Raw genomic sequence first — 23,179 nt, forward strand, 5'->3', positions numbered from 1 at the left:
CGTGGCCTTTTTATCGATACTGAAGATCTATGGATGAGAAGCTGGTTTGACAAGGAAAGATGATTTAGATGATTCACTTAGTGGACAGATTGATGAAATTTCGAGATTTCCGAAATTATCCCATTTATTTTGGAAAAAAAAGGTCAAAAAGTGAAGAGTGACCTGGATGCAAGAGACAACCGTGGGAAAGCTCAATTTATGGGTTCAGTGAGATTACGTAACCGGTTTCAGACTCTCATTGTACGGTAATTCAGAATATTTTTACATGTAGCTCTGATGTGGAAAAGAATCGTGATAGAAGTGGGATTTCACTGTTGCATGCCTTGTTCATGATTTAATATCATTATAAAGTAGTACCCAATAAAAACTACTTCTATATTTTCAACTGACTCGCTCCACGTTATCCATCTCATTTTCTCCTACTTCCTTGTTATGTTGGTTAACGCTCTTTCTTCTGAATAACCAAGTAGCGACTGTAATAGTGAGGATATTGACGACTACCCAAGCGAGTAAGATGCCGAGGTTTTGAGCGATTTCATTCCTTGTGTTGAAAATGATCTGCGGGTGTTAAATGAGGTATCAGCGTCTTCCTTACATCCCAATGGGTTGGACTTTCGCCAGACTTACGGTTCGAACTACTCTTGAGGCGTTGTAGAAGGGCATAGCAGCTCCATATTTGTAGATCCAAGGTTGGAGTTCATGTGGTAAAGATACGACTCTGTATAACAATGCCAGGTTGTCAGTCACTGACTGATGAGACAAAAAGGGAAAAAACTCACGAGACATTTGAGATAATCAAAGGGAATAAGAAGAAAGCGATAAATCTTGGCCCTAATACAGTGATCATGAATTCCGTAGATAATCCAACAGATCCCATTCCTAAGAAAAGAGTGAACCACCAAAGGAAGAATCCACCAGCATAGGTATAATGAGCACCGAAGTGAATCTTGAATGGTAAATTTACCATGGCGAAGAAGAAGGAAATTACGAAATACATGAGGAGTGGAACCACGATTCTGTAAACCAAATATGCCTTGGTCGTTAAGAATGGTGCGATGATTTCTCTAACAGCGTTGTTTGACATGGTTATGACGAAGGAGAAAATCAACATGTAAATTAATCCGACTAATGTGATCGCTTGAGCGACGGGTTGATCATACGGTCTTAGGTTATTGAGAGTATACCAAACTGAGTTTGAGATTGTGGTTGGTGCTGATGCAATTGCGTTAATGGCAGTGACGTTATTCGCATTCGCTTGTAAGCTATGAAGTCAGAATTAGTCATGAAATGACCATTTAAAAACCGAAAGATCAAGGAGACTTACTATTGAGAAGCAGATTGAGCATTGTATTGATTTAAGATTTGACCTAGAGCTTGTTGCATATATGGAAGGAGATAACTGCCTACAGCAGTTTCGGATCTGGCTTGAGAATAGTATACTCCAATGGCCGACGAAGGGTTATAAGTTGAATCACCGATAGATCTAGCTTGAGCCAAAGCGGTTGAAGCTCCTGCTTCAATCACGATAGCCGCCCATGCTCCTTCATTGACTATATCATCCTCGAGAGATGTCACAGTAGGAAATTCCGAAGGTGAAGTAACGAAATATCGTAGGTTTTTCTGAGCCAACTATATCAGGTAAAAACTGAATTAGCCAAGCGATTATCGAAATACCCGTAATACCTTAGGACGAGGCAGATAGGTATCTGTATACTTACCAAAAATTGAGAAACGGTAGAACCAATTGCACCTCCATCTTGATCGATAACTCTGACAGTCAACTTGTCGGTGTAGTGATTTGCTTTCCATACTATTCAAAGTTCGTATCTTAGCTTGTTGTCTGATTACTCAGGAGAATACAGCCATAACTTACGTGAACCCCAGTAAAAAGGTAGTGTCAACCACATGACTATAATAGTGATGAACAGTGTTCCGCCTAATATCTTCATCGCTACACCTCTCAGTGGGGTCATTTCAGGTGCGAAGACTGCAATTTTCAAGTACACATCAAAGTGAGCGCGATCACAGATCTCAATTGGCACAGCACGAAGCTACGAAAAGAGGGGAAGAGCAGCAAGCGAAGGAAGGGAGCAAAACACATACATGAATATTTGAATTTTTCCATTTTCATTTTACCTTGTTCTGGTTTTATTTCACTTGCAGCTACCAATTTAGCTGGATTTGTATTATTTGTAACTTGACTTTCTGGCATTGATTTATTTATCGTATGTCTACTTTCGTATACTTCTAAAGGACTAAAACCGTTTTGTTTTTCTTGTTCTTGTGAAGTGGATAAGGTTGTTGCCGGTTGATCTTCTGGTGCTGAAGGACCTAAATGAGGTTTTGAGATGGGTGAAGGTGGTGATGACATGATTGCGGTTGCGGTTGCTGTTGTGGAAGATGAAGAAGAGTGAGACATCAATCTGTGAGTATATACTGGTATATATATATATATATATATATATGATATAGGTTATTGTGGTTTGAGATTGCTGGTTGTGTGTCGTTCACTTGTTCAAGACAAGATTGTAGGTGTTATGCAATATGAAGGGAATGAAGAGATATCTCAAACGTTGATACTACTATATATATATTCGTTCTGAAAGATTGATAAGGAGATGCAGTAGATCTCGGGCAATGCAATAAAGGCTTCGGACAATGGTCACAAGTGACCGAATTGGATTGATAATAATGAATTCAATTGCTTATCCCATTCTATCCATCCCGATTCATTATTGATATATACTTGTGCGCTCAACAAGACTCGGGCTTGGTTTCTTTTTCAAGATCCCCTTAAAATGGCGCATAATCAACTAACTTGAGATGTTCCCCATGTCATGCTCCGTGGTTAATGTTATTTGTTTATCTGGGATCTACCTACGCACATTATTACGCTATAGAGAGCATTACATAATTTCATCGGTTTAAATGCCCGGGCCCGGTCATCATCCCCCTTTAAATTCCTCTGTCACATATTACAAATCAGCTCGGTTTCAAATACCAAAAGCGACTAGAGCGACTATCACCACCTATCACCGAGCATCTGCGGATCTATCACCATGATTGTAACGGATTACACTGTTGGGAGAAAGTGCCGCATGACTAGCCTCGGTCGAAAACAACGTTATCATCATCTGTCAGTCATTCTCACGTTCTCACTCATTGAGATCCGAAAATAGAACACCACATACGAGTAGTCTGGGCATGACTACTACTCAGCAAAATAATCGTATGGCGTCCTATGTGATGTCATCTGGACTCTCTACTCATTTCAACGAGTTCCGACATGCATATATAACGTTTCGCATTCACTGTTTCACTTGCGGTGATGACAATATGAATGCAAGTCAATCAGGATCTTCAAATGGAAATTCATCTCGAATGAAACCGTCTTTTTTATATACATGTTCTTTCTTTTGTGAAACTGGATCAATGTCAAAAAACTAAATTCAGTCATGAAAATAAATGCAAAAATTAATTCCCCTTGCCTGTTCCTCTTCCATTACTCCTGACTGACTGCCCAACTACTTTTTTGGTTTTTTGAGGAATCATTTCCATCGTTCATATAATTATATCCATTCCCAATCATCCTTCACGATAACAGATATTCGTTCTCTTGCAAGTGTGATACCTATCCACGATACTCCATCCACCAAATTACTGCGCCCTTCCTGATTCTGATCGTTCCTCCTATACCTGTTTCTAAAAGAACCGTCTAATGGCCATTTCCATTTCCGTACGATCCATTTTGACCCATACTACTTAAAGCTGCGTCTGCTTTTTCCAAATCCTTTTCTGACAACTTCCTTCCTCCTGATGGAGTTGCTGTTCCAGAAATGGCAGATGCAAGTGAATCGGATCGGTTTCTGGGCTTCATGACCTATGATATGTAGGATATCAGCTATTGTTTATCACTCCTTAGATGAGAGATGATCACTCACGAGAGGGAAAGGGTAATGGTTCTCATCGTCATCGGCATCGTTGATACCTTTCCAGCCTATTTGTGTGGGGTCGATCAGCATTTTTGCCCATTGGAAACGTTAAGAACCTCTGACGACTCACTCTTGGCACCCATGTAATCTTGAGTACCTAAATGTTCCATCTCTTCGGTCAGAGTAGCGAAGTCACCCGGGGTCATCATACCAGTTCTCATCTTGGGTGAACCTGGAGCTGATAAAGGTGCACCGACACGCTGAACTCCGGTGAAATCAGGTTCGTCATCATCAAATGAATCAGGGTATGCTCTTCTCAAAGCCAGTTGTCTAGCTTTGACGTATTCCAATCCGAGCGATTTCCAATCTAACAATTCTGAAAGTCTTTCAGTCCTGTTCCTTTGGTTAATTCTTTGTCGTCGAGATTTGGTGGAGAATGCAAGTAATTGGTTGGTAAGTTGATTGACGGAATCGTCAACGCCTTGACCTCGTCGGTCAACAATGTAACAACCATAATCCTGGTAGACAGTTCATCAGCTTCGGACCAGGAGAATCATCGCTTAGTTGACTTACCTCGGGAGTTTCAAGTAAATCTTCCATGAAACAACCGAAACCTGACAAATTGGTGGTAACGTTAGGAATACCCATAACGGTACATTCAGCAGGAGTATAACCGAAAGGTTCGTCTGGAAGGCATAAACACGTTTAGTTAATTTGATCAGAATTTCTCCAGGATGAATGCTCACAATAAGAAGGGAAAACACCCAAATGACAACCTCTGACGAACTCCTCGTAGTCCAAACCAAGAATTGGGTTGTTGGAGTTCAAAAATTCAGGATGGAAGATGACCTTGACTCGATCGGAAGATTGGTTGAACAACGATACTCGACGAATTTGGTTCAAGATGGGGTCGGAAGCGTCATCGGCCATGTTATGAGTTACGACAGGAGGCAAGGAGTTTCGCTTAAGAGCGAACACTCGTCTCTTGAGCAAGATCTTATCTTCTGATGAAAGGAGATCTTCTGCGTTGGGCACTTCGGTACCGTGCTCACTGTACTGATTGTCAGTCTACCCCACACTTGACTCCCTTGAAAATGAACTCACCCAGAATATCTGGCGGCATGTTCGAAAAGTCTCTTTCCAATTCTAGCTGTAACTTGGTTGACACATTCTTTCAATTGTTGTGTGACTGCTTGACCTTTAAGGGCCTCAATAGTGTAAGAGTTGGTGGCAGCAGGCATAATGATGAAAGCGACAACAGTAGTTTTCGAGCCCATTTCCTTCAATCTGTGATTCAATCCTGGTGAATGTTGCAATTAGCGTGATGGACGAATTTATCCGCAGAGCCATGTGAGACTTACGAGAAAGAGATTCAATGAACATATCTACACCCTTATTCCTGAACTCATATCGACCGGCAGTGAACATATAAACAGTGTTCTCGAGATCGAAATCATAATGACCGTAGAAATGACCTCTGATGAAATCGTTGATCTTCTCTTTAGACTGGACGTGCAAGTTCTGGAATTCGTGCATAGCAGCGAATTTGATAACGTTAAGACCGTTGGGCAATACGCCATCTGTATGACGCAGCGACGATCAGCGTCTAACACTATGTCACCTGTCCCGAAAATCAACATACCTGGTTTTCGCTTGAGGAGATGTTCACTTTCGAAAGCAGTAATATGCGATACAGTTGTAAATACATCGGCGCAATGTGCAGCTGATCGTTCAATACAGTACCTGAAGGTGTCAAATGCTTGAATTAGCTACACACTCTTTTGGCCTTGAAGAAAAGCTACTTACCTGTGATAAATTCCTCGTTTTCCAGCTTCGTGATCAACATCAAAGTATTGCAAGTTGTTGTAGAAATCTACACTTCCAGCACAAAGGTATCGACCAAGTAAAGTAGCATGAGTGGTGAAAATGGTAGTGACGTCGATGTGTCGTTTTCTACAAAGAGGAATGGCTAAACCTGCTTGCCATTCATGGAAATGGGCAATGATGGCAGTATCGGTTTCTCTAGATGAAAACTAACCACATCGACCAACATTATCAGCTATCAGTCCACCTTTTGTAATATCTCCGCCAATGCGCAAGATCGGTGATATATAGCTCACCTCGCCAAGGAACCATGCTACCATATAACCGAAAACGATAGTTTCATTGGTTTCGTGATCATTGGGAGGAGATGGAATACCAGCAAGGTTCCAAAGATCAGTCTTCCATTCGTCCATTCTGTATAGATCAGAACACATTGAGCTGGATTTTCACGTTTAGTCAACCATAGACAAGCTCACCGGTCATAACAAGATCCAGTGTCAAATAACAAGACTCTTGGAGCACCTTCTATAAGCCATCGACCATAAATGAGCTTTACACCTCTTTCTTGCATAGACTTGATAGTAAGAGCGAAAGCAGATCCGGGTTCACTAGGTAATGCAGCAAATTGAACATCAGCTAATTTACCTTTACTTTTCGTAATTATTTCTGGGTACTGCGGGTCCAAGGCAATCACCAATACAATGGCACCTCCGGGGGAGAGTACGCAAAAAAGAACCTACGGTTCCTCTGATTCGACCTCCATAGGAGCGGACTTATAAGACAAAGGACCGATCAAACATGCTCTATATACAGTACAATCCCATATCAGCTTCACATACAACGAGCGGTCTTGCTGAAAAGGAAAATGATGAACATACCGATCACCGTATTCTCTTACAGTCACGGGGACTTTGGTTTTAATGACAGTGTAAATACCACCGACTTTGTTGGCAACTTCCCAAGCACACTCGAAGAGTAATGGGGAATGCACTGAACGAGGCATGTTGAATGATCAAGTTGTGGTTCGAGTGGTAAGGTTAAAGTGATGATGGGGGTTCTTGATTCAGTAGTCTCTGTTTGATCCTTCCTGGTATGCCAATGAAGCAAATGGGATCGATTGGAGGTTGGTTGAGATGATGGATCAAGAGATAGTGGAGAATGGTGGTTATTGAGCGGAAGGAGGAAAGAGAAAACAAGAATGTCAGCTTATTCCGTTCAGTTAAAGTTGTGGTTCCCTCGGGTCAAAGGTTGTGTGAGAGGGTCCAAGCGATTATCCAGGGTATAGCATAGTCATCATCGTCCTACCAATTGCTGGCTTTCATTGGATACTGGTTTCCTGGTACACCCATTCAACCAACATAGCTCCAGCGCTCCAACCATTCTTGTATCCTGACATTTTACATTCGAAGCAGGAACAACGAGTTTTACTCACCTTTTGTTTCGTGATATATGTTCACCCCTTGTACAGTTATATAACACAGTCCTTCCTACTTCGTGATAGGATGATGGTGTTGAAAGGTGTTCAAGTGACGAGGAAGACTTGACGAATGAGTATCACTCGTTTTTGTTTCTTTCTGTCAATTTCCCATTCTAAACCTTCATTTGCTACCTGAATAAAGGGATTTATGGAACCAATGCAAATGCAGGAAAGGAGTAATATAATATGATGACGCTGAACTCTCTCCCCCCCCCCGCCTCTTTAAATACGGTGGGGCCTAGCCGCATTATACAATTACCCGATGGGGTAATTTACTGCCATTACTGCGAAGGATACAGGGGCCCCCGCTTAGCCGATCCCGCTTTCTCGGTTGTTGGTTGGGTGGAAAGGAAAAGGGGGAAAGGAAGGAGAAGACGTCATTTCACCACCCACATGTTGCGAAATGGAGTAACAGAGCGGAGAGATCTTAAGTACAGGGGCAAGGGGAACATCAGGAGGGTCACGCTGCATATAGCATCACACAGTGTGTCAAGTAAAATATCGGGAGTAGAGAAATTTGGTACAACAACTCTGAATCCCGATAGATGATCGAGCTAGGATTGTCGAATGACAAAACTGGAAAACGAAGAAAGTTTGATCCGTCCAAATAGACACACAAGAGCCCATGCAGATACGGTGGAGTGAGAAACTTTTGGATAAATAGATCAAGCTAGTCAAAACTTTGTGTGCTGCTTGCTTAGTCCGACTTTTACGGCCCAGATCTCCGAGGGATGTTGAACCGGCTACTCTAACGATGCAGGTTGATGAAATCAGCCACAAATATAGCTCAGCAACGGTGGTGTTTGACTGTTCAAATGCAGTCGATCGAGCAGATGGCAGGTGTATCAAGAAATACTTATACATGATTGATGTTGTTCCTCATTAAGCAACATTTAATCACATCACCAATTTCCTCGAAAGAGAGGTATCTTCTCCCAGAACTTGTTAATCTTTTCCATCCCTGCCTTAATTGGTACCGAGCGTTCCCCATGTTCCAATTGATTTTCTTTCTCGTCTCCATCATTCTGATGTTCATCATGTTTTTGTTTTAATCCATTATCGATTGATGGTCTAACCCATTCTTTCCCTAATACTTCTTCTATTTCCCATTTAATACCTTGATCATCTCTTTTCCAGCCGAAATCAACTATCATTCCAATTCCTTTCCAACTTATATCAACGTATTTATTAGGTAACTGTCTTTCTTTCCATCCTACTGCGGGGGATGATGATGATGATAATGATGGATATGCTGAAGAAGAAGAAGAAGGGATATAAGTCGATATCAATCGATCTATCAACATATTCCCAGTACTAAGCCTTTCCAAATTCGATGTACATGGAGTTATAGGTAGCACGTTGAAACCTATTATACGATTGATTATCCCATTATCAGGGGGTGTCATTTGTGATAAGGCTTTATCCATCTCTTGATATCCGATTAAGCTGGGTGAAGTCAATCTACCTCCATTGAGTGATAGCCATGTCCTATTTGGTATAGGTGTATTCAGGGGCTCGTCGTTGATTGGTAAAACGGTTGTACTATTTCGAGTGTTTGAAATGGACGAATCGAGGGAAGGATGAAGGAAAGGAGAATGGGGTGATGTTGATAAGAATAGGATAGCAAGCTGCGATATCGGATATTTGATTAGTATAATTGTCAACTACTTAGAAAATCCCAATTGCAGATCTGCAGCACATCATCCGTGGAACAGTCAGAGTTGAACCTAGAACTCACTAGAGATAAACAATATCCACAAGGTTTGATAGCTATGAACGCAGCTACCGTGAAAAGCAATAAAAATATCGGCGAGGCAGCCTATCACCGATTGGAAGTACGTGAGCACACGACAAAGAGTCGCAAGGACTAAAGACTTTTGGGAAGCTGGAGAACAGGTCTTGCGAAAAACAAGACGGCGAGAGTTGAAAGATCTGGATTATAGGGATTGGGGTATTGACATACCGGTATTGGAAGGATCAGAAAGTATATCAGGACATGCTTGATACACATCATCTTGATAGACTGCTATTCTCTGAAGGCCTCGAGGTTATTTTTCCTCTCGAGAGCAATGACTTATACCTGCTATATTGTTGCTGATTGCACAAGTATCAGGACAAAGTACCAATTCTGCGCTGCAATGCGATATCAACATACTCGAAACACATGTTTAAGACCCGCCGGAAAGGAGGATAAAGAAGCAATACCACGTGGAAATCATTATGACGTGGCTTTGTTACTACCTCCATATACCGAGTTCACCTCGTCCCATCGTTATTTACCCTTATTTAGCATCCCCCCGTTCGCAATAACATCTTCACTTCTGGTATAGTGAACTGTACTTACATCTACAAGTCATCAGCTCGACTTGACCGTACTTCCTTACTTTCCCTACGTTCTCTCTTATCGCAGCTTGACTGTATCATCAGTAGTCCGACAACACTTCTGGAAAACACCGCGCAAAAACCACACTCTTATCATGTCATCCGAATCATATCTTGTCGTAGGAGGCTGTGGGTTCTTGGGAAGACATATCGTTGAGCAACTGCTGGAAAGAGGAGAAAGTCAGGTATCTGTATTTGATATCGTACAAAGGCATTTCGATAAGTGAGTCAGCTTCTTGTTTGATGAGTAAGGAGCACGTTAGCTGACATATGGTCATGTGATCAGCAATGTCACTTTTTACATTGGTGATTTGTCGAAACCAGAAGACGTTCAAAATGCTCTTCACAAGGTAAGTCCTCCTGTCAACTGTAACCAATGCCGCTAGCTGATAGCTCGGTCTCCTTCTGCTTCAGTCCCAAGCGACCGTGGTGATTCATACTGCTTCACCTGCACATGGGATGGGAAAAGCTATTTACGAGAAAGTGAATGTTGAAGGTACACGAACACTTTTAGAGGCAATCCAACAATCTGAATCAACGGTTGGCAAACTGGTATACACTTCATCCGGAGGTGTGATCTATTCTGGAAAAGAAGATATCACCAATGTAGATGAAAGGGTTAATTATCCATTGGTACCATTAGACGCCTACAATGCTACCAAAGTAGAAGCTGAAAAAATGGTTTTAGATGCGAATGGACAAGGTGGATTATTGACTTGTGCGATCAGACCTGCAGGTATATTTGGACCAGGTGATAGACAAATGATATCAGGATTTTACGGAGTGATCAAGAACGGTCAGACGAAATGGCAAATTGGTGATAACACCAATTTGGGTGATTTCACGTTTGTCGGAAATGTTGCATATGCACATTTATTGGCAGCTGATAAATTAGAAAATATATATCCATATTCAAGTTTAAGAGATCCAATTCCGTCAATTGATATATCCTTAGGAAATCATAAAATTCCAACATCTTCAGCTAGACCCATAGGACCAAACACGAATCCCACAAAAGAGGATTTGGCTATAGCTAAGAAATTCAATGATCGTCAAATTGATGAAGGCGATATCAGACCCGTTTTAAGAACTAAAATGGATCAATTCGCAAATGAATCTTCAAAGGATGAACAAGGTGAAGAAGGTGAAGGAATTCCAATTGCAGGTCAAGCTTATTTCATCACAAATGGTGAACCGATATATTTCTGGGATTTCGCAAGAACCATTTGGAAACAATTAGGTCATACGCCCCCTTATATGATTGTTTTGCCCACTTTCTTGGGTCTGCTGTTAGCTACTTTAGCTGAATTATTCTCAAATTTTACCGGTAAAGAACCTGGTTTTACAAGATTTAGAGTCAGTCAAGCTACGCAACAAAGATTTTATGATATTGAAAAAGCTAGAAGATTATTAGATTACCATCCTATAGTTGGTTTAGATGAAGGTATGAAGAAATGGACAAGTTGGTACGCTACTGAATTGGAAAAACAAAAACAAGCGGTAGAATCGGAAAAAACAAAGTAGGAAGTGGGGTCATAGTCGCTGAAGGCACATATGTAGAGGTCTTGGACCGTAAATTGAGAACTTCTTGTCAAGCTTGTTTCTACGTATAGGCTACGAGGGAGGGCTGTTCGTAATTCGCAATCAGTGAATACTAAAATAATCATTGTGTTTGTGTAGTGAATTTCTTTGCTATTTGTGTTCACAATGCATCCTCCTGTGTAAATTACTACATGGGGTCTTTGCGTATTTGATATTCAAAAGAGTGTTGAAAGGATTTAGTGGGATCTTAAACTAATATCAGTTATGCCCCTTGTTTCCCTTCCTTAGTTTCAATTTTTTTGCTCTTTTCGTACTTTCTACCCTGGACCATCTGAGTTTATAGCTAGGAAATGTTGGAATTTCGATTGTCAGAGTCAAATGAGGGATGTTGACCTTTCATCTACCTCCTTACATTCAAAAAGTATGGAAGGATCGCAAACAAGAATGACGTGCGATCATAAGAAGACTTGTGTTTTCCCAAGGGAGAATAGGAGGTAGAGGCTCCAACTTTCAACGTATAAATACTACGTGGGCTCCCGTGACATTTTGAACAATACTATTTTCCACTTCACGCTAAACCTCCCTTCTATATCCAATATCCACAAACCCACATTTAACACAAAGCTCCCATTTCTCTTCGCTATTAAACATGTCTGCACCTTCCACTGTCACCGGTTTCATGGGATCCACAGGAGATACCGAATACACCAAGAAGAGTACTAGTGGCAACTCGCATGGCTACCAATCTTACGATTATGTCAGAAAAGGTCTCAAAGAAAGTCTGGATGTTGAAGCAACTTGTAGATTGACTTATCACCCCCAAGAAATGGACCTAAGCAAAAGATATACTTGCCATCCCAGCCATCTCAACGATATCCCTATCGTGGGAAGAGGAATGACCTTTGTTGAACATATTTCCGCCGCTATTGATGCGGAAGGGTCAGGCACAACGATTAAAGTACCAGAATCGATTTATGGGCCAGACCATTTCTTGTCACGATTCGATAAACGATTCAGATGTGCCTCGACAGAAGACAGTCCAGCTATTGAACAGTTTGGCGACTTCTCAACTATTGACATTGGGAAATTTACCGCAGATCATAATAACAATAACAATGATGGGACTTCAATTATGGGTTCAATCCCTCTTACTTTCCATGCCGCCAGGGAGCTAGTGGAGACTCCAGAGATCAGAGAGGAAAGGGAGGCAAGAGAGCAGATCGAAGCTGAAGCAGCTGCAAATGCTCCCATTACTACAATCCTTAGGTTCCCGGTTCATAGTACAGGTAAAGAAGAGGAAAGAGCTGTGCAAATTTTTAAGAACACTGAACCAAGCACCGTCGTACTCACCATTCCTGATTCCCGAGTCACTTTCTATAAGTCTGATCCCAACGCAGACAATGTATCATGGAATATTGAGCCTTCGCCTTTGGGTCATAACTGGTTCCGCGACGTATCGGAAAAAGACCTTGGTAAAACCGACAAAAAGGACTGTATTACGTTTACTGGACCTGATAATTGTATGACCAAGCATTTCACCAACGCGAAACCTGCCGATTCTGGACATATCTTATCTGATGGTCTCAGAGATCTCCTTGCATGCACAGAGATCTCAATCCCGAACGATGATCCCGGATGGCTACAAGAGCAACTTGAAGAATGTCTCAAAGACCCTTCAGCAGCAAGTAAGCGTCCAGGGTTTACGGCCACTTATCGTTTCACAAGAATGGGCAACCCGTTAAATTCCCCAGACGCCTGGAAGAATCATCCTCCATCCCAGCCAAAGGGTTCGACCACGAGAAGTCTCGAATCGCCTTCGGTCTCTTAAGGGAATGACAGATCACGACACCGGACGTAGGATCGATCGTCTTTGGACACGGAGTCCACCCTGCTACGCTATTCATACACCTTGTTCATTTTTACAGTTTATACATCTTCACATTAGTACGGACCCTCCTTTTGTACATAGTGTTTCTAGCCCTTCATTAATCAGTTTATAGCCTACTTTACTCGTATCCTCGCTTGTCACCCTCCTCCCATTTTTTCACCATGAGGCTACTCGTCATGCATTGCCGTATGTTCGAGTGAATGTGGCCTACATCGTAAGTAAGCTTTCCTTACTTTTCTGTAATCTGGTTACTAGGAGATTACTCAAAGATCTGCATTCACTACAATATACAGGATGGGGACGGCACGGGGTGGCGAAGGCGTCTTAGTCATTTTTAGATGTCCTCCGCCAAATTTGTCGAGTATACCAGGATCGCGAGCTCCCGTCGATGCGGAATACCCTCGATCTGGACCATAAGTCAGTGGCCTACAACTAGGGGAGATAAGTATATGATAGGTATTCGTAGGTACAAGCATATTTATGATCCGTGCATACGAGGATTTTACAACGAATAGTGATGATGATCGAGGATGCCGAACGCCACAAATGTTCAGTGACGATTTATCGGACATGTCCGTCCCTCCCCTGCATCCATCAACTTGACAACATCAAACATTACAAGTACGAGTAGTCTCTTTGTTTCCTCTTATCACTTCACCTTGTCATAATCGTTACATCACTAGCATCCTCAAGATGTCCGTCATCGACAAAGTCGTTCAGACTCTCTCTGATCAGATTTCTTCTCTTTCACCTGACACATTCTCTCCGACCACTCCTATCTTTCAAGTGTCCAAATTCGTTCATCATCTCACCACTACACCTATTCATCCCGTTTATTTCCCCTATCTGAGATTTCATGTAATCCATGCTATCAGAGTGACGACCGTTTGGGCCATCCTCACCAAAGGCAAGAAGAAGGGCGGAAGACTGCAAGATCTATTTGGTTATTTGGTTATGGCCTGTACGTATTCACCTATCGTTCAACCTAGTATTTGTGATAACAGGAATGTGCTGATCTGAGTGGGTATCTTCATGAAGGGGGAGGAAGTACTGTTATTTCAATGCTACTTAATAGACCTCCAACATGGTTAATATCATCAACACCTTGGATAATCTATCCTTCAATATATACACTTTTGATTCCAACTGGATTATCCTCATATTTCGTTAATACTTGTCCAACAATAATGTTCAATGTCATCGGTGCCTTCGTAGATGGAATGACAAGAGGTTCAACTATAACATCCCTCTCATCACTCTTAACCACTCACTCTATCGGTCACACAGAATCAGGAACGAACATTTGGGCATATACTTTATTGAGTGCTTTAGCTGTATCTTCAGGTGGATTATTAGTTGGTTTATTAGGATTAAACGAAAATGATTGGAAACTTTCTACACCCAATTTACTTAAAGGTGGATTTTTGACTACATTAGATGCTTGGAGTGCATCCTTAATAGGAATATTATGGTTGACTTTGACTCGTCAAAATACATCCTTGAACCCTTTGAGCAATATGTTCGAAGCGGTTCTACCACATGAATTGAAAATCACTTCTTCAACACAAGGGAAATTCATAGATACCACTCACGCTGGATCAATTTGCGTCTTAATACTTGGCAGTCTATTAGCAACAAGAGCCATTATCTTATCGTGGAAAACAACAAACGACAAATCCAAACAGATTAAAGTCGATAAGAAATCTGAGTTATTCATAATCGATGAAAAGCAAAACAACAAAAATCGAAAGGAAAAAGTCATAAAAACACCTGTAAAAGTGAATAAAGAAAGTATTAGCAATAGCAGTAAACTTACACCTAGAAAAAGCCCAAGAGCGAAATCAAAGTAATCTACCCTCTTCTCAATTACAAACGGAAAACAACCAAGGATATAAATAGGGGAATTCATAATATAATAAGATATGCATCACAACGATTGATTGTCGGTGATTGATCTCATGATAAGATATCCGCATCTTCTTTCATCCATCTAAAGGTAACACTAACTCTTAAATCTCTCAAGATGGTTTCTACGCCTGTCCCATCTTCTTTCTCTACTAAATCCTCCTCACAACCATCTATACCATGATACCATTCCCACCTAGCTTCTTTCGAAAGGACATATACTGTCCTAGGTGGTATGTACACCCTATGGATGGTATTTTCTTCCGAAAGGGACATTACGCATCCACCTGTGAGAGAACAGCCTATAATCCCATCCGCGTATCGATTAGGTAAATCGATATGAGGGGTGATCCCTTCTCCTGGAGGGTAAAGGTTCATTATCACTTGTCTTGCAAGGCTTTGATTGAACAGCAGGTCGATCATTTCATCTGAAAGGCGAGATCTTAAGATGTCTTTGATAATAAAAACAAGCTCTGTGATATAGTCTGGTAAGGACGAAGTGGAGGAGAGTGATTTTGGTGCTTCGAATAACATTACTTGATCTCTTGAACCTCCGGAGAACAAGTTTGCAGTAGCGATTGAATGTAATGCATCGCCTACATTCCCATATCTCCGTCATCAATTTGATTGCGCTGAAAAAAGATGTTCAAGTCACTCACGAGCTATATCATCAGGAAAGATAGAAGGGAATATCCATAAACCTGGTATATCTGGCTGCGTTCTTTTGGCTATCGGGTTGTCCGTCACGGCGTCATTGTCGGGTTCTGAAAAGAGAGAATCAGGAGATGGACTCCTAGTATCACTCATTTCCCTCCCACGAGATCTATTCGATAATGTCCCTCTCCTGCATAGACTGAATCAGACGGGTGGATGGGCACAAGGACCAAGTGAGAATTGAAGACTAGCTTTTAGCTGATCATCATCATTCGATTCATTGATTTACACCGCACAAATCCGACGGAGCCTAAATCCCGACCTCCGCTATTTCCCCCTTTTGGAGACTGAAATCGTTGACCTGAAATCTCTCATTCGACGTGTATCGTCTCCAAAAGCTCCACTTCTCATCTCCCTTCTTTCACTCTCATTACATTCACAACCAATCTCTCAACCCCTCAACACCTCCAAAACAGAAACGAAAATGTTCGCCAACTCTCTTCGACAAGGTAAGAGATCTTTCCCTCCAAATACCATTTGATAAATTGAGCTAATCATATGTGACCAGGTCTTCGAACTGCTTCTCGTTCTTCAGGTGAGGCGTCTGTCCAAGCCTATTCTTTTCAGCGTATGACTAACATGATAAACCTACCATAGCGAGAGCGTTCTCCACTCTCCCTGCTCGGGCTGCTACCAGACCTTCTCTTGGAGCTGGTGTAGCCATGGGTGCTGCTATTGCTGGATATGCCATGTACGAGGGTGAGTAGTCGTCTCAGTCCTACATGTCACCTACTCTATGCATTCTTGAAGACAAGGTCAATATCCCTCACCCAGTTTTGGTCATCCAAACGGAAAAGAGGCTGACCTCTCAATCTTTGCAGTTTCCAAATCTCCCTTACTCCTCGAATCTAAGACTATCGCAGGGGAGAAAGGTACCGCTTCCGAGCGATCTTTCGTTATGGTAAGTAGGATTCCGTCTCAGACTAAACTTCGGCAAAGCTAATTCGGTCTCATGTTGTCGTGTTTAGATCAAGCCCGATGGTGTATCCAGACAACTCGTTGGAAAGGTAAGCTGATTTGGTTTCTTCAAACATCGACCTAGCTGAAAATCTTATATGGTAGATCATCTCTCGATTTGAAGGTACGTATGTAAAAACTTAGTCAATACTTTGTTTTACCTTGAATCATCTTGGGCTGATTGATCGAATATAGAGAGAGGCTACAAGCTTGTTGCGTGAGTTCTCCTTACAATTACCCATGAAGGAGTGACTTGAGGTGAAAGACCAAGAACTGATCATGCCTGGCACAGTGTCAAATCCCTTACACCTTCTCCTGCTCTTGCTAGAGAACATTACTCTGATCTTTCCGCTAGACCTTTCTACAACGGTTTAGTCAAATACATCACTTCTGGTACTCCCGTAGTTGCCATGTGGGTCAATCCTCTTCTGCTACTTCGTCACTTTCTTTGCTACGCACGAACATGGGATCATAGGCTGACAGAGCGAGAATAGGGTTTGGGAAGGTAAAGATGTTATCAAACAAGGTGTAAGTATATCGCACATCATCTCAGACATCTGCGAGGACACTGATGTGGTTAAAATGATGTAGCGACGAATCGTGGGAGCTACTAACCCCCAAGATGCTGATCCCGGATCTGTAAGAGGTCAATATGCGGTTTCTGTCGGTCGAAACCTCATCCACGCTTCAGTGAGTGGCATCTCTCTTATTGAGGATCTTTTACTAGTCTTTCGAGCTGCCTCGGTTCGAACTGTTCTACTGGTCAGTAGAATGGTAGCTAATGGTTCGACAAATAGGACGCCTTTGACTCTGCCACTAAGGAAATTGGACTTTGGTTCGCTCCCGAAGAACTCAGTGATTACGAGGTAAGTGATGATAAGCGTGGACTAAGATATGCGACCAGTAATTACGTGCTGATGCCGAGCCGACTTTGCATTCTCCACTCCCAACAGCCTATCGCTTGGGTAAGTTCAATTGTCGAAATTCTGATGCAGGGAAAGGATTTAGCTGATAACATAATGGCTCCGCGTATATAGCCTTGGGTTATGGCTGACAACTAAGTGTGTCATATCAAATGTGATTCTGATCTTTCTCAATAGTCAACAACATATATGCATTGAATAGAGGAAGCTTCGGGCGAGCAAAACGTACAGCATTGATTACAGCTTCTGATGATACGGATATTCGAATATTTCGATTCTCATTTACGATAATCCTTCTCATTATGCACAAACAAGATTGTATGAGTATACAATGTCAACCCCATGAAAGTATCGAGTTCAACAATTCTCTATCACTTACTCCAATCACAAATCAATACAATAACTTTCTACTTTTTTCACCCGATTTAGCTTTAATCCTAACTTCATCTTCTCTTTCCCTTTCTTGATTCAGATAATCATCCAACAATGTAAATTCGATTTTGTCCATTGTATTCTTCACTTGAAAATCCTTCAGTCCAAGATATCTTATCATGATTGTAAGTAATATATCTTTGATTTCTAATTGCATTTTTCTCAATTCAATTATATCCCGTCTTATACCGTATTTATGAAACATCAATACACCACTGTTCACCAATACGATTTTTTGCCATCCTTCAAAAGAAAGTATATTGGCCAAAGAGAATAAATGATGATTGATTCTTTGATGATCCGAACGTATATCTTCTGATGAGAGTGGTTTGGAAGTTGGCTGTGAAGGTAGTGAGAGAAATATGATCGTCAAATTTGGAGTTGTATTATGAGTATCCAATGAAGGGATCAAGTTGAGTCTGTTGGAGTATTTGATAGTACTATCTTGAGATGAGGTTGAATTGATTTTGACATTTCGCGTAAAATTGCCCTTGTATCTCTCTTTTCCTTGGTCTATACTTTTCCCTTTCGGATACACACCAGCCGCTGCTTCCTCTCCTTCTTCCTCTTCCTGTTCTTCGAACACAGGCCATTCTTCCTCGCTATGGATCATGTAATCTTCACCTACTCTTCCTATCCTAATGATCAATTCATCATTATCGAACCAATCTCTCCTGGCAAATAGGTTGATCCTATCTAGACGATCTACTTCCACTATGAGTTTATCCATCTTGAGACTTTGTAATAAAGGGCATTTCAATCCATCTTCTTTTGATCTTCCTTTTGCTACGTCTCTTGTACATCGAGGAGATGATAAAGATAAGAGAGAATCTTTCCCACAAAATGACTTATATCTACCACTCGGTAAAGTGATTCTAACTTTTCTCAATCTGGGTAATACTAACTGACAATCTTGAAAAACCTCACATTCAAATGCGTGAGAACCTACAAACTCGATATTCTCTGTATATGCGAAACACCTCGATTTCCATTCGGACAACTTTGGTTGGGGGTTTGGATAAAAATGAAATGGTGAGATACTTGTTGGATTCTTGGCATCTTTCAGATCGATTATCAAGTCTCTATAGATTAAAGGTGTTATTATGTTAAAGAAGGATTTAGACGTTCTTTGAAGTGTCAATAGACTTGAACTTGAATTTGAACTTGTATTGGCCGTGAGCGTTGTCGTTGTCGTTGGAGTTGGGGAAGACGACAAGTAACTTGTTAGATCCAAATGCTGAATCATGAAATTGAACATCGAAGGTACATTCCTAGCATCATTCAAAGGTATAGAATGATCTATCTTGTATTCCACTTGATGGAGGGGCCTTTCCTCGGATTGAGACATCTCGTTTTCAGTTGTCGGCTGAATCTTCCTCGATACCAAAATGTGATTCTACATGAGATACTTCTTGTTCACTCTGACTCTGGATGAAGTCAATTGGACATCCCGCTAAGAAGACCTTTCAGTCGATTGTTGCACAAGATTTGCAGAATGTAGAATGTAAACTCGACACTTTGACAACTCGCGGTGAATCCGTTTTAAACTAGATAATCCTTGATAGTTGAGATCAATCTCTTCCATGGGACGTTGAAAAGTCATCGCATCCCCCGGTTTAACGTCCTTTTCGCTTGCTTTATAGGCCTAATGTCCCTGATAACCCAAAAGAGGGCGTCCAACAATATCAAAAGAAAGCAGACATGGGCAATACAAAGGATGAAATGTGTAAACACAAATGATGAATCTCGTCACCATACCGGAAGATCAGATGAAAATGGACCGGGTACAAAGATATCAAGCTTAAATTTCATCTTGCCAACAAACACCACTCTCACTTGCAAAAATAGATTTTTCATCGTTTCGTTATATATTAAAGATATCTCACAAACATTTCGTTTATTGAAACGACTTTTCTTCTTCCCTTCTCGCTCTTTGACTTCATAATCCCAAATACACACAGGACATCTTTTCTAATTACCATAAACTTTGTATTCATCGTATTTCATCCTCATACGTATCCAAAAAGAAACACCCAGTGTTGATTTTAGACATTAAATTCTTGAAAAGAAAAGAATAGCCTAATCTATGCACTGTGATTCTGTTCCAACATCTTTTGACGTTCTTGTTCAACTCGCTATTTCAATCATTACATCAATTCATTAGCAAAAGAATCATTCTAATTCTGTTTGGAATCGATTTCACTCACAGCATATAGTAAGGAAACGGCAGTATTGATATTATTAGGATAGCCAGTGATGGTCACTAATCTTTCTTCTGGATTAGCAACTGCTCCAGGTGCTGCTGTTCCTGGATCAGTTACTTGGATTTTACATTGCGATTGAGCTCGGATTTCATTGATCTTGGAACCACCTTTACCGATAACTGGAAAGACGTAAATGGATCTTAAATCAGCTATCATGTCTCTCATGAAGCACAACAGGAAGATAGCTGCAATTACTCACTTGCACCAACGAGAGAGTTGGGGATGAAGATTTGTTGTGTTTGCATACCGGGTGGAGGAGGTGCGTTGGCATTGTTGTTACTGAATCCACCGCTTGAACCTCCTGATGGTCCACCAGGTCCACCGGGACCACTGGGCCCTCCTCCACCAGCTCCACCTCTTGCACCTACTTGTCGGTAGGAACCACTTGATGCACCGGGGTTACGTTCTTGATATTCGAGAAGGATGGTTCCAATGTAATAAACGGCGATGTGAACAGCGTCGGCCACACCGGATACTGACAGAACTCGCTGAATACCACAATATCACTTAGAAAAGCATCTCAAAGAGGCCAGTGCAACTGCTACTCACCTCGGTGGAACCTGGTAACATTGCTTCGCTGGCATTTAACCTTGCTCCAGATGCTTCTTGGATCTCCTTGATCTTCGAACCACCTTTACCAATGCTAGAAAACGATGTCAGCTAAAGGAAGGCGAGTTCAACAAGTTCCGAATAACTCACACACTGCCCATTCGGGAGTTGGGAATAATGAATTTGATTGTGACTGCTCGAGAGCCGGGGACGGATGCGACATCAAATGGCTCGTCGTTGATTCTTCTGACGATGAGTCCGAATGCCTGTAGAGACGCGTCAGTTATTGCTTTGCCAAATGAGGATCAGAGGGCTCAACTGACTTTGGCAACGGCATCGAGGGGACCAGAGACGTTGAGGATTCTTTCGGGGTTACCGGGGATAGATTCTGAGACGGTTACTCGTGCACTCGATTTTTCCTGTTTGAGAGCCATCAGTTCACTTCCCAACATCCATCTAAAGTAACTCCACTCACTCGAATCTCGTTGACATGAGCACCTCCCCTTCCAATGATGATACTTGCATCTTGGGTGACGATCAACGATCTCATGGATATCTGTTGAGGGGGAGCTTCGGATTTAACAGGAGCGGCAGGGACGGAAGCTGGGGGAGGAGCAAGGGTAGATGAGGGGCCTGCATCGCTGTTCATGTAACCATTATCCAATCAGTATAGGTATCCATGATCGTACAGCCGCAGAAAGAGTACGCCTGACAAAGGAGGGAGAAAGGAAGCTGCACTCACCCCTCCATCTCAACGTCGTCCATCTTTTTCTTGGGCTCTTCTTTGCCCTCGATGGTAGCCTCTCCGTTACCGTTTTCTTTTTTATCGCTCTCGGCTGTAGTCTCAACTTTTGATTCTCCCTCGATGTTGGATTCGGCTTTAGCTCTTTTAGCTGATTGGTTTTCAGGTTCAGGAGAAGGTGAAGCTGGTCGTTTGTTGGTTGCTGCTGTAGCTGGAGGAGAACCGTCGGACATGATTGTTTGTTTATGTTAAAAGATTAGGATGATAAGAAAGAAGTTTTCGTAGAGGTGACTAAAAGTCAGTTGATCGTGTTTTTTCCGTTGAATAGCGATAGGACAGCGATGGCGACGGATATGTACGCAAAGAAAGACGATTATAATTTAAAGTGATGATATGATTTTAATTGTTGGATGGATAGGTTCGTTTGAGGTTGAGGATACGACACGATGCGATATGGTATAGTTGAATGATAGAGATAGATGTCGTGTTTGTCGAACGAAAGGAGATGAGGTGGGAGTGGTTTTAGTGTTGAAAGTGAAATGATGTGGTTGTTGCAATGATTGGAGATAGGGAAGGAATGGGTCAGGTGGAGGAAGGGAGGATAGGTTTCAGAAGGAATTACTCACCTGAAAGCAGGATACTTGTCGTCTAATGGTTTATTGTCTTTCCCAAAGATGATGGTTCGCTTCTTAGATCGGTGCTATCGTGTGTTATGTCTTGGTTTCTCAAGTGGTCTTTATATATCTATCTTTTTGTGTCTTTTATCGTCAACAAAGGAGCGAGGGGATGGAGGATGATGATGTCTATAGCCCCTTTATGTGTGTATGTGCGTATGTGCGGTGTTATTCGGAGATAAAATTGAATGTGGCACTAATGTCAATGTTTTATGATTGTATTTTTACTTTTGACGCGCGTGAAAGGGTGGCCATGTTATTTTTCCCGAGATATGTTATTAGTATATTATTGGGAATCTGCAAATGTCTCCTCGATAGAAAGAAGAAAGTATACATCAGATTTGAACGCGTTTGTGTCAATCATACATATCGTTATCGATGCATAGAAGTCATATGAGATGAAAGCAGACATCCTACTGTACCTGCATGTCGCATAAAAAGCTCATGCTCAGTTGGGGAATCATGTGTTATAGCTTCTCGTTTGATGTTGGTGTATGTGCCACCGTTCAACTTTCGGAAGTAAGTAGATCTCAAAAGTGACCACACTCTGTATAACTCTCGGAAAACAAAACAGATCATGGAATAACAAAATATACTTTGCCCACTCACCCAACCTCTTCGTCACTTCTCCCTCCCCACTTCCATCTTCCATCCTCTTGATTACATCTGTAAATAAATCTCTCTCAACATCACTCTCCAAGTGGTCATACTATCATACTCCTTACTACATATCCGACCTTCAGCCGATATCATACAGGATATCAGCATCTTCCCAATTACGGAACGTCATTGGCTCCGTCTGCTATCATATATAACCCAACCGCACGAATAAGCAATTCTGCACATCGACGCGCATGACTGGCTGAACATACGCATCATCATTCGTCACCAAGTCTTGAACATTATACGAAACCCGAATAACGAATATCAATCATTCCCGCCCATCTCCCCCAACATCAATACACTCCTATCAG

General features: G+C 41.7%; 10 protein-coding genes across 10 annotated transcripts; 4 read left to right on the top strand and 6 right to left on the bottom strand.

Annotated features, from left to right (window-relative positions):
• Window positions 1-381: 381 nt before the first annotated feature.
• On the bottom strand, window positions 382-2,371 carry IL334_001753 (uncharacterized protein; the record flags this gene model as incomplete). Its single annotated transcript, XM_062933506.1, has 7 exons — window positions 382-558; window positions 628-718; window positions 780-1,262; window positions 1,325-1,629; window positions 1,719-1,810; window positions 1,874-1,987; window positions 2,104-2,371. The coding sequence occupies 7 exons, from the start codon at window positions 2,369-2,371 to the stop codon at window positions 382-384; spliced, it is 1,530 nt and encodes a 509-aa protein (XP_062789557.1).
• A 1,344-nt stretch (window positions 2,372-3,715) lies between these two features.
• Window positions 3,716-6,759, bottom strand: IL334_001754 (uncharacterized protein; the record flags this gene model as incomplete). Its single annotated transcript, XM_062933507.1, has 13 exons — window positions 3,716-3,880; window positions 3,942-3,997; window positions 4,063-4,450; window positions 4,506-4,618; window positions 4,679-4,983; window positions 5,037-5,232; window positions 5,294-5,512; window positions 5,575-5,675; window positions 5,739-5,965; window positions 6,053-6,170; window positions 6,233-6,364; window positions 6,497-6,559; window positions 6,635-6,759. 13 exons carry the CDS (start codon window positions 6,757-6,759, stop codon window positions 3,716-3,718), a joined length of 2,208 nt encoding a protein of 735 aa, XP_062789558.1.
• A 1,376-nt stretch (window positions 6,760-8,135) lies between these two features.
• Window positions 8,136-9,247, bottom strand: IL334_001755 (uncharacterized protein; the record flags this gene model as incomplete). Its single annotated transcript, XM_062933508.1, has 3 exons — window positions 8,136-8,861; window positions 8,972-9,052; window positions 9,197-9,247. The coding sequence occupies 3 exons, from the start codon at window positions 9,245-9,247 to the stop codon at window positions 8,136-8,138; spliced, it is 858 nt and encodes a 285-aa protein (XP_062789559.1).
• A 463-nt stretch (window positions 9,248-9,710) lies between these two features.
• Window positions 9,711-11,139, top strand: IL334_001756 (uncharacterized protein; the record flags this gene model as incomplete). Its single annotated transcript, XM_062933509.1, has 3 exons — window positions 9,711-9,838; window positions 9,902-9,965; window positions 10,030-11,139. 3 exons carry the CDS (start codon window positions 9,711-9,713, stop codon window positions 11,137-11,139), a joined length of 1,302 nt encoding a protein of 433 aa, XP_062789560.1.
• A 667-nt stretch (window positions 11,140-11,806) lies between these two features.
• IL334_001757 (uncharacterized protein) lies at window positions 11,807-12,985 on the top strand (the record flags this gene model as incomplete). The annotated part of the gene is made up of 1 exon (XM_062933510.1): window positions 11,807-12,985. The coding sequence occupies one exon, from the start codon at window positions 11,807-11,809 to the stop codon at window positions 12,983-12,985; it is 1,179 nt and encodes a 392-aa protein (XP_062789561.1).
• Window positions 12,986-13,738: 753 nt separating this feature from the next.
• Window positions 13,739-14,895, top strand: IL334_001758 (uncharacterized protein; the record flags this gene model as incomplete). Its single annotated transcript, XM_062933511.1, has 2 exons — window positions 13,739-14,006; window positions 14,084-14,895. The coding sequence occupies 2 exons, from the start codon at window positions 13,739-13,741 to the stop codon at window positions 14,893-14,895; spliced, it is 1,080 nt and encodes a 359-aa protein (XP_062789562.1).
• A 106-nt stretch (window positions 14,896-15,001) lies between these two features.
• IL334_001759 (uncharacterized protein) lies at window positions 15,002-15,757 on the bottom strand (the record flags this gene model as incomplete). Its single annotated transcript, XM_062933512.1, has 2 exons — window positions 15,002-15,546; window positions 15,610-15,757. The coding sequence occupies 2 exons, from the start codon at window positions 15,755-15,757 to the stop codon at window positions 15,002-15,004; spliced, it is 693 nt and encodes a 230-aa protein (XP_062789563.1).
• Window positions 15,758-16,088: 331 nt separating this feature from the next.
• Window positions 16,089-17,682, top strand: IL334_001760 (uncharacterized protein; the record flags this gene model as incomplete). Its single annotated transcript, XM_062933513.1, has 13 exons — window positions 16,089-16,113; window positions 16,173-16,199; window positions 16,262-16,363; window positions 16,486-16,565; window positions 16,633-16,671; window positions 16,727-16,745; window positions 16,817-16,838; window positions 16,914-17,033; window positions 17,116-17,149; window positions 17,213-17,311; window positions 17,419-17,487; window positions 17,575-17,586; window positions 17,659-17,682. 13 exons carry the CDS (start codon window positions 16,089-16,091, stop codon window positions 17,680-17,682), a joined length of 672 nt encoding a protein of 223 aa, XP_062789564.1.
• A 253-nt stretch (window positions 17,683-17,935) lies between these two features.
• On the bottom strand, window positions 17,936-19,324 carry IL334_001761 (uncharacterized protein; the record flags this gene model as incomplete). The annotated part of the gene is made up of 1 exon (XM_062933514.1): window positions 17,936-19,324. One exon carries the CDS (start codon window positions 19,322-19,324, stop codon window positions 17,936-17,938), a length of 1,389 nt encoding a protein of 462 aa, XP_062789565.1.
• A 736-nt stretch (window positions 19,325-20,060) lies between these two features.
• On the bottom strand, window positions 20,061-21,764 carry IL334_001762 (uncharacterized protein; the record flags this gene model as incomplete). Its single annotated transcript, XM_062933515.1, has 8 exons — window positions 20,061-20,111; window positions 20,184-20,359; window positions 20,440-20,728; window positions 20,790-20,883; window positions 20,940-21,055; window positions 21,113-21,208; window positions 21,265-21,430; window positions 21,532-21,764. 8 exons carry the CDS (start codon window positions 21,762-21,764, stop codon window positions 20,061-20,063), a joined length of 1,221 nt encoding a protein of 406 aa, XP_062789566.1.
• Window positions 21,765-23,179: the final 1,415 nt, after the last annotated feature.

Source organism: Kwoniella shivajii, chromosome 2 (genome assembly GCF_035658355.1).
Source record: "Kwoniella shivajii chromosome 2, complete sequence".
In the NCBI taxonomy this organism is placed as follows: Eukaryota; Fungi; Basidiomycota; class Tremellomycetes; order Tremellales; family Cryptococcaceae; genus Kwoniella; species Kwoniella shivajii.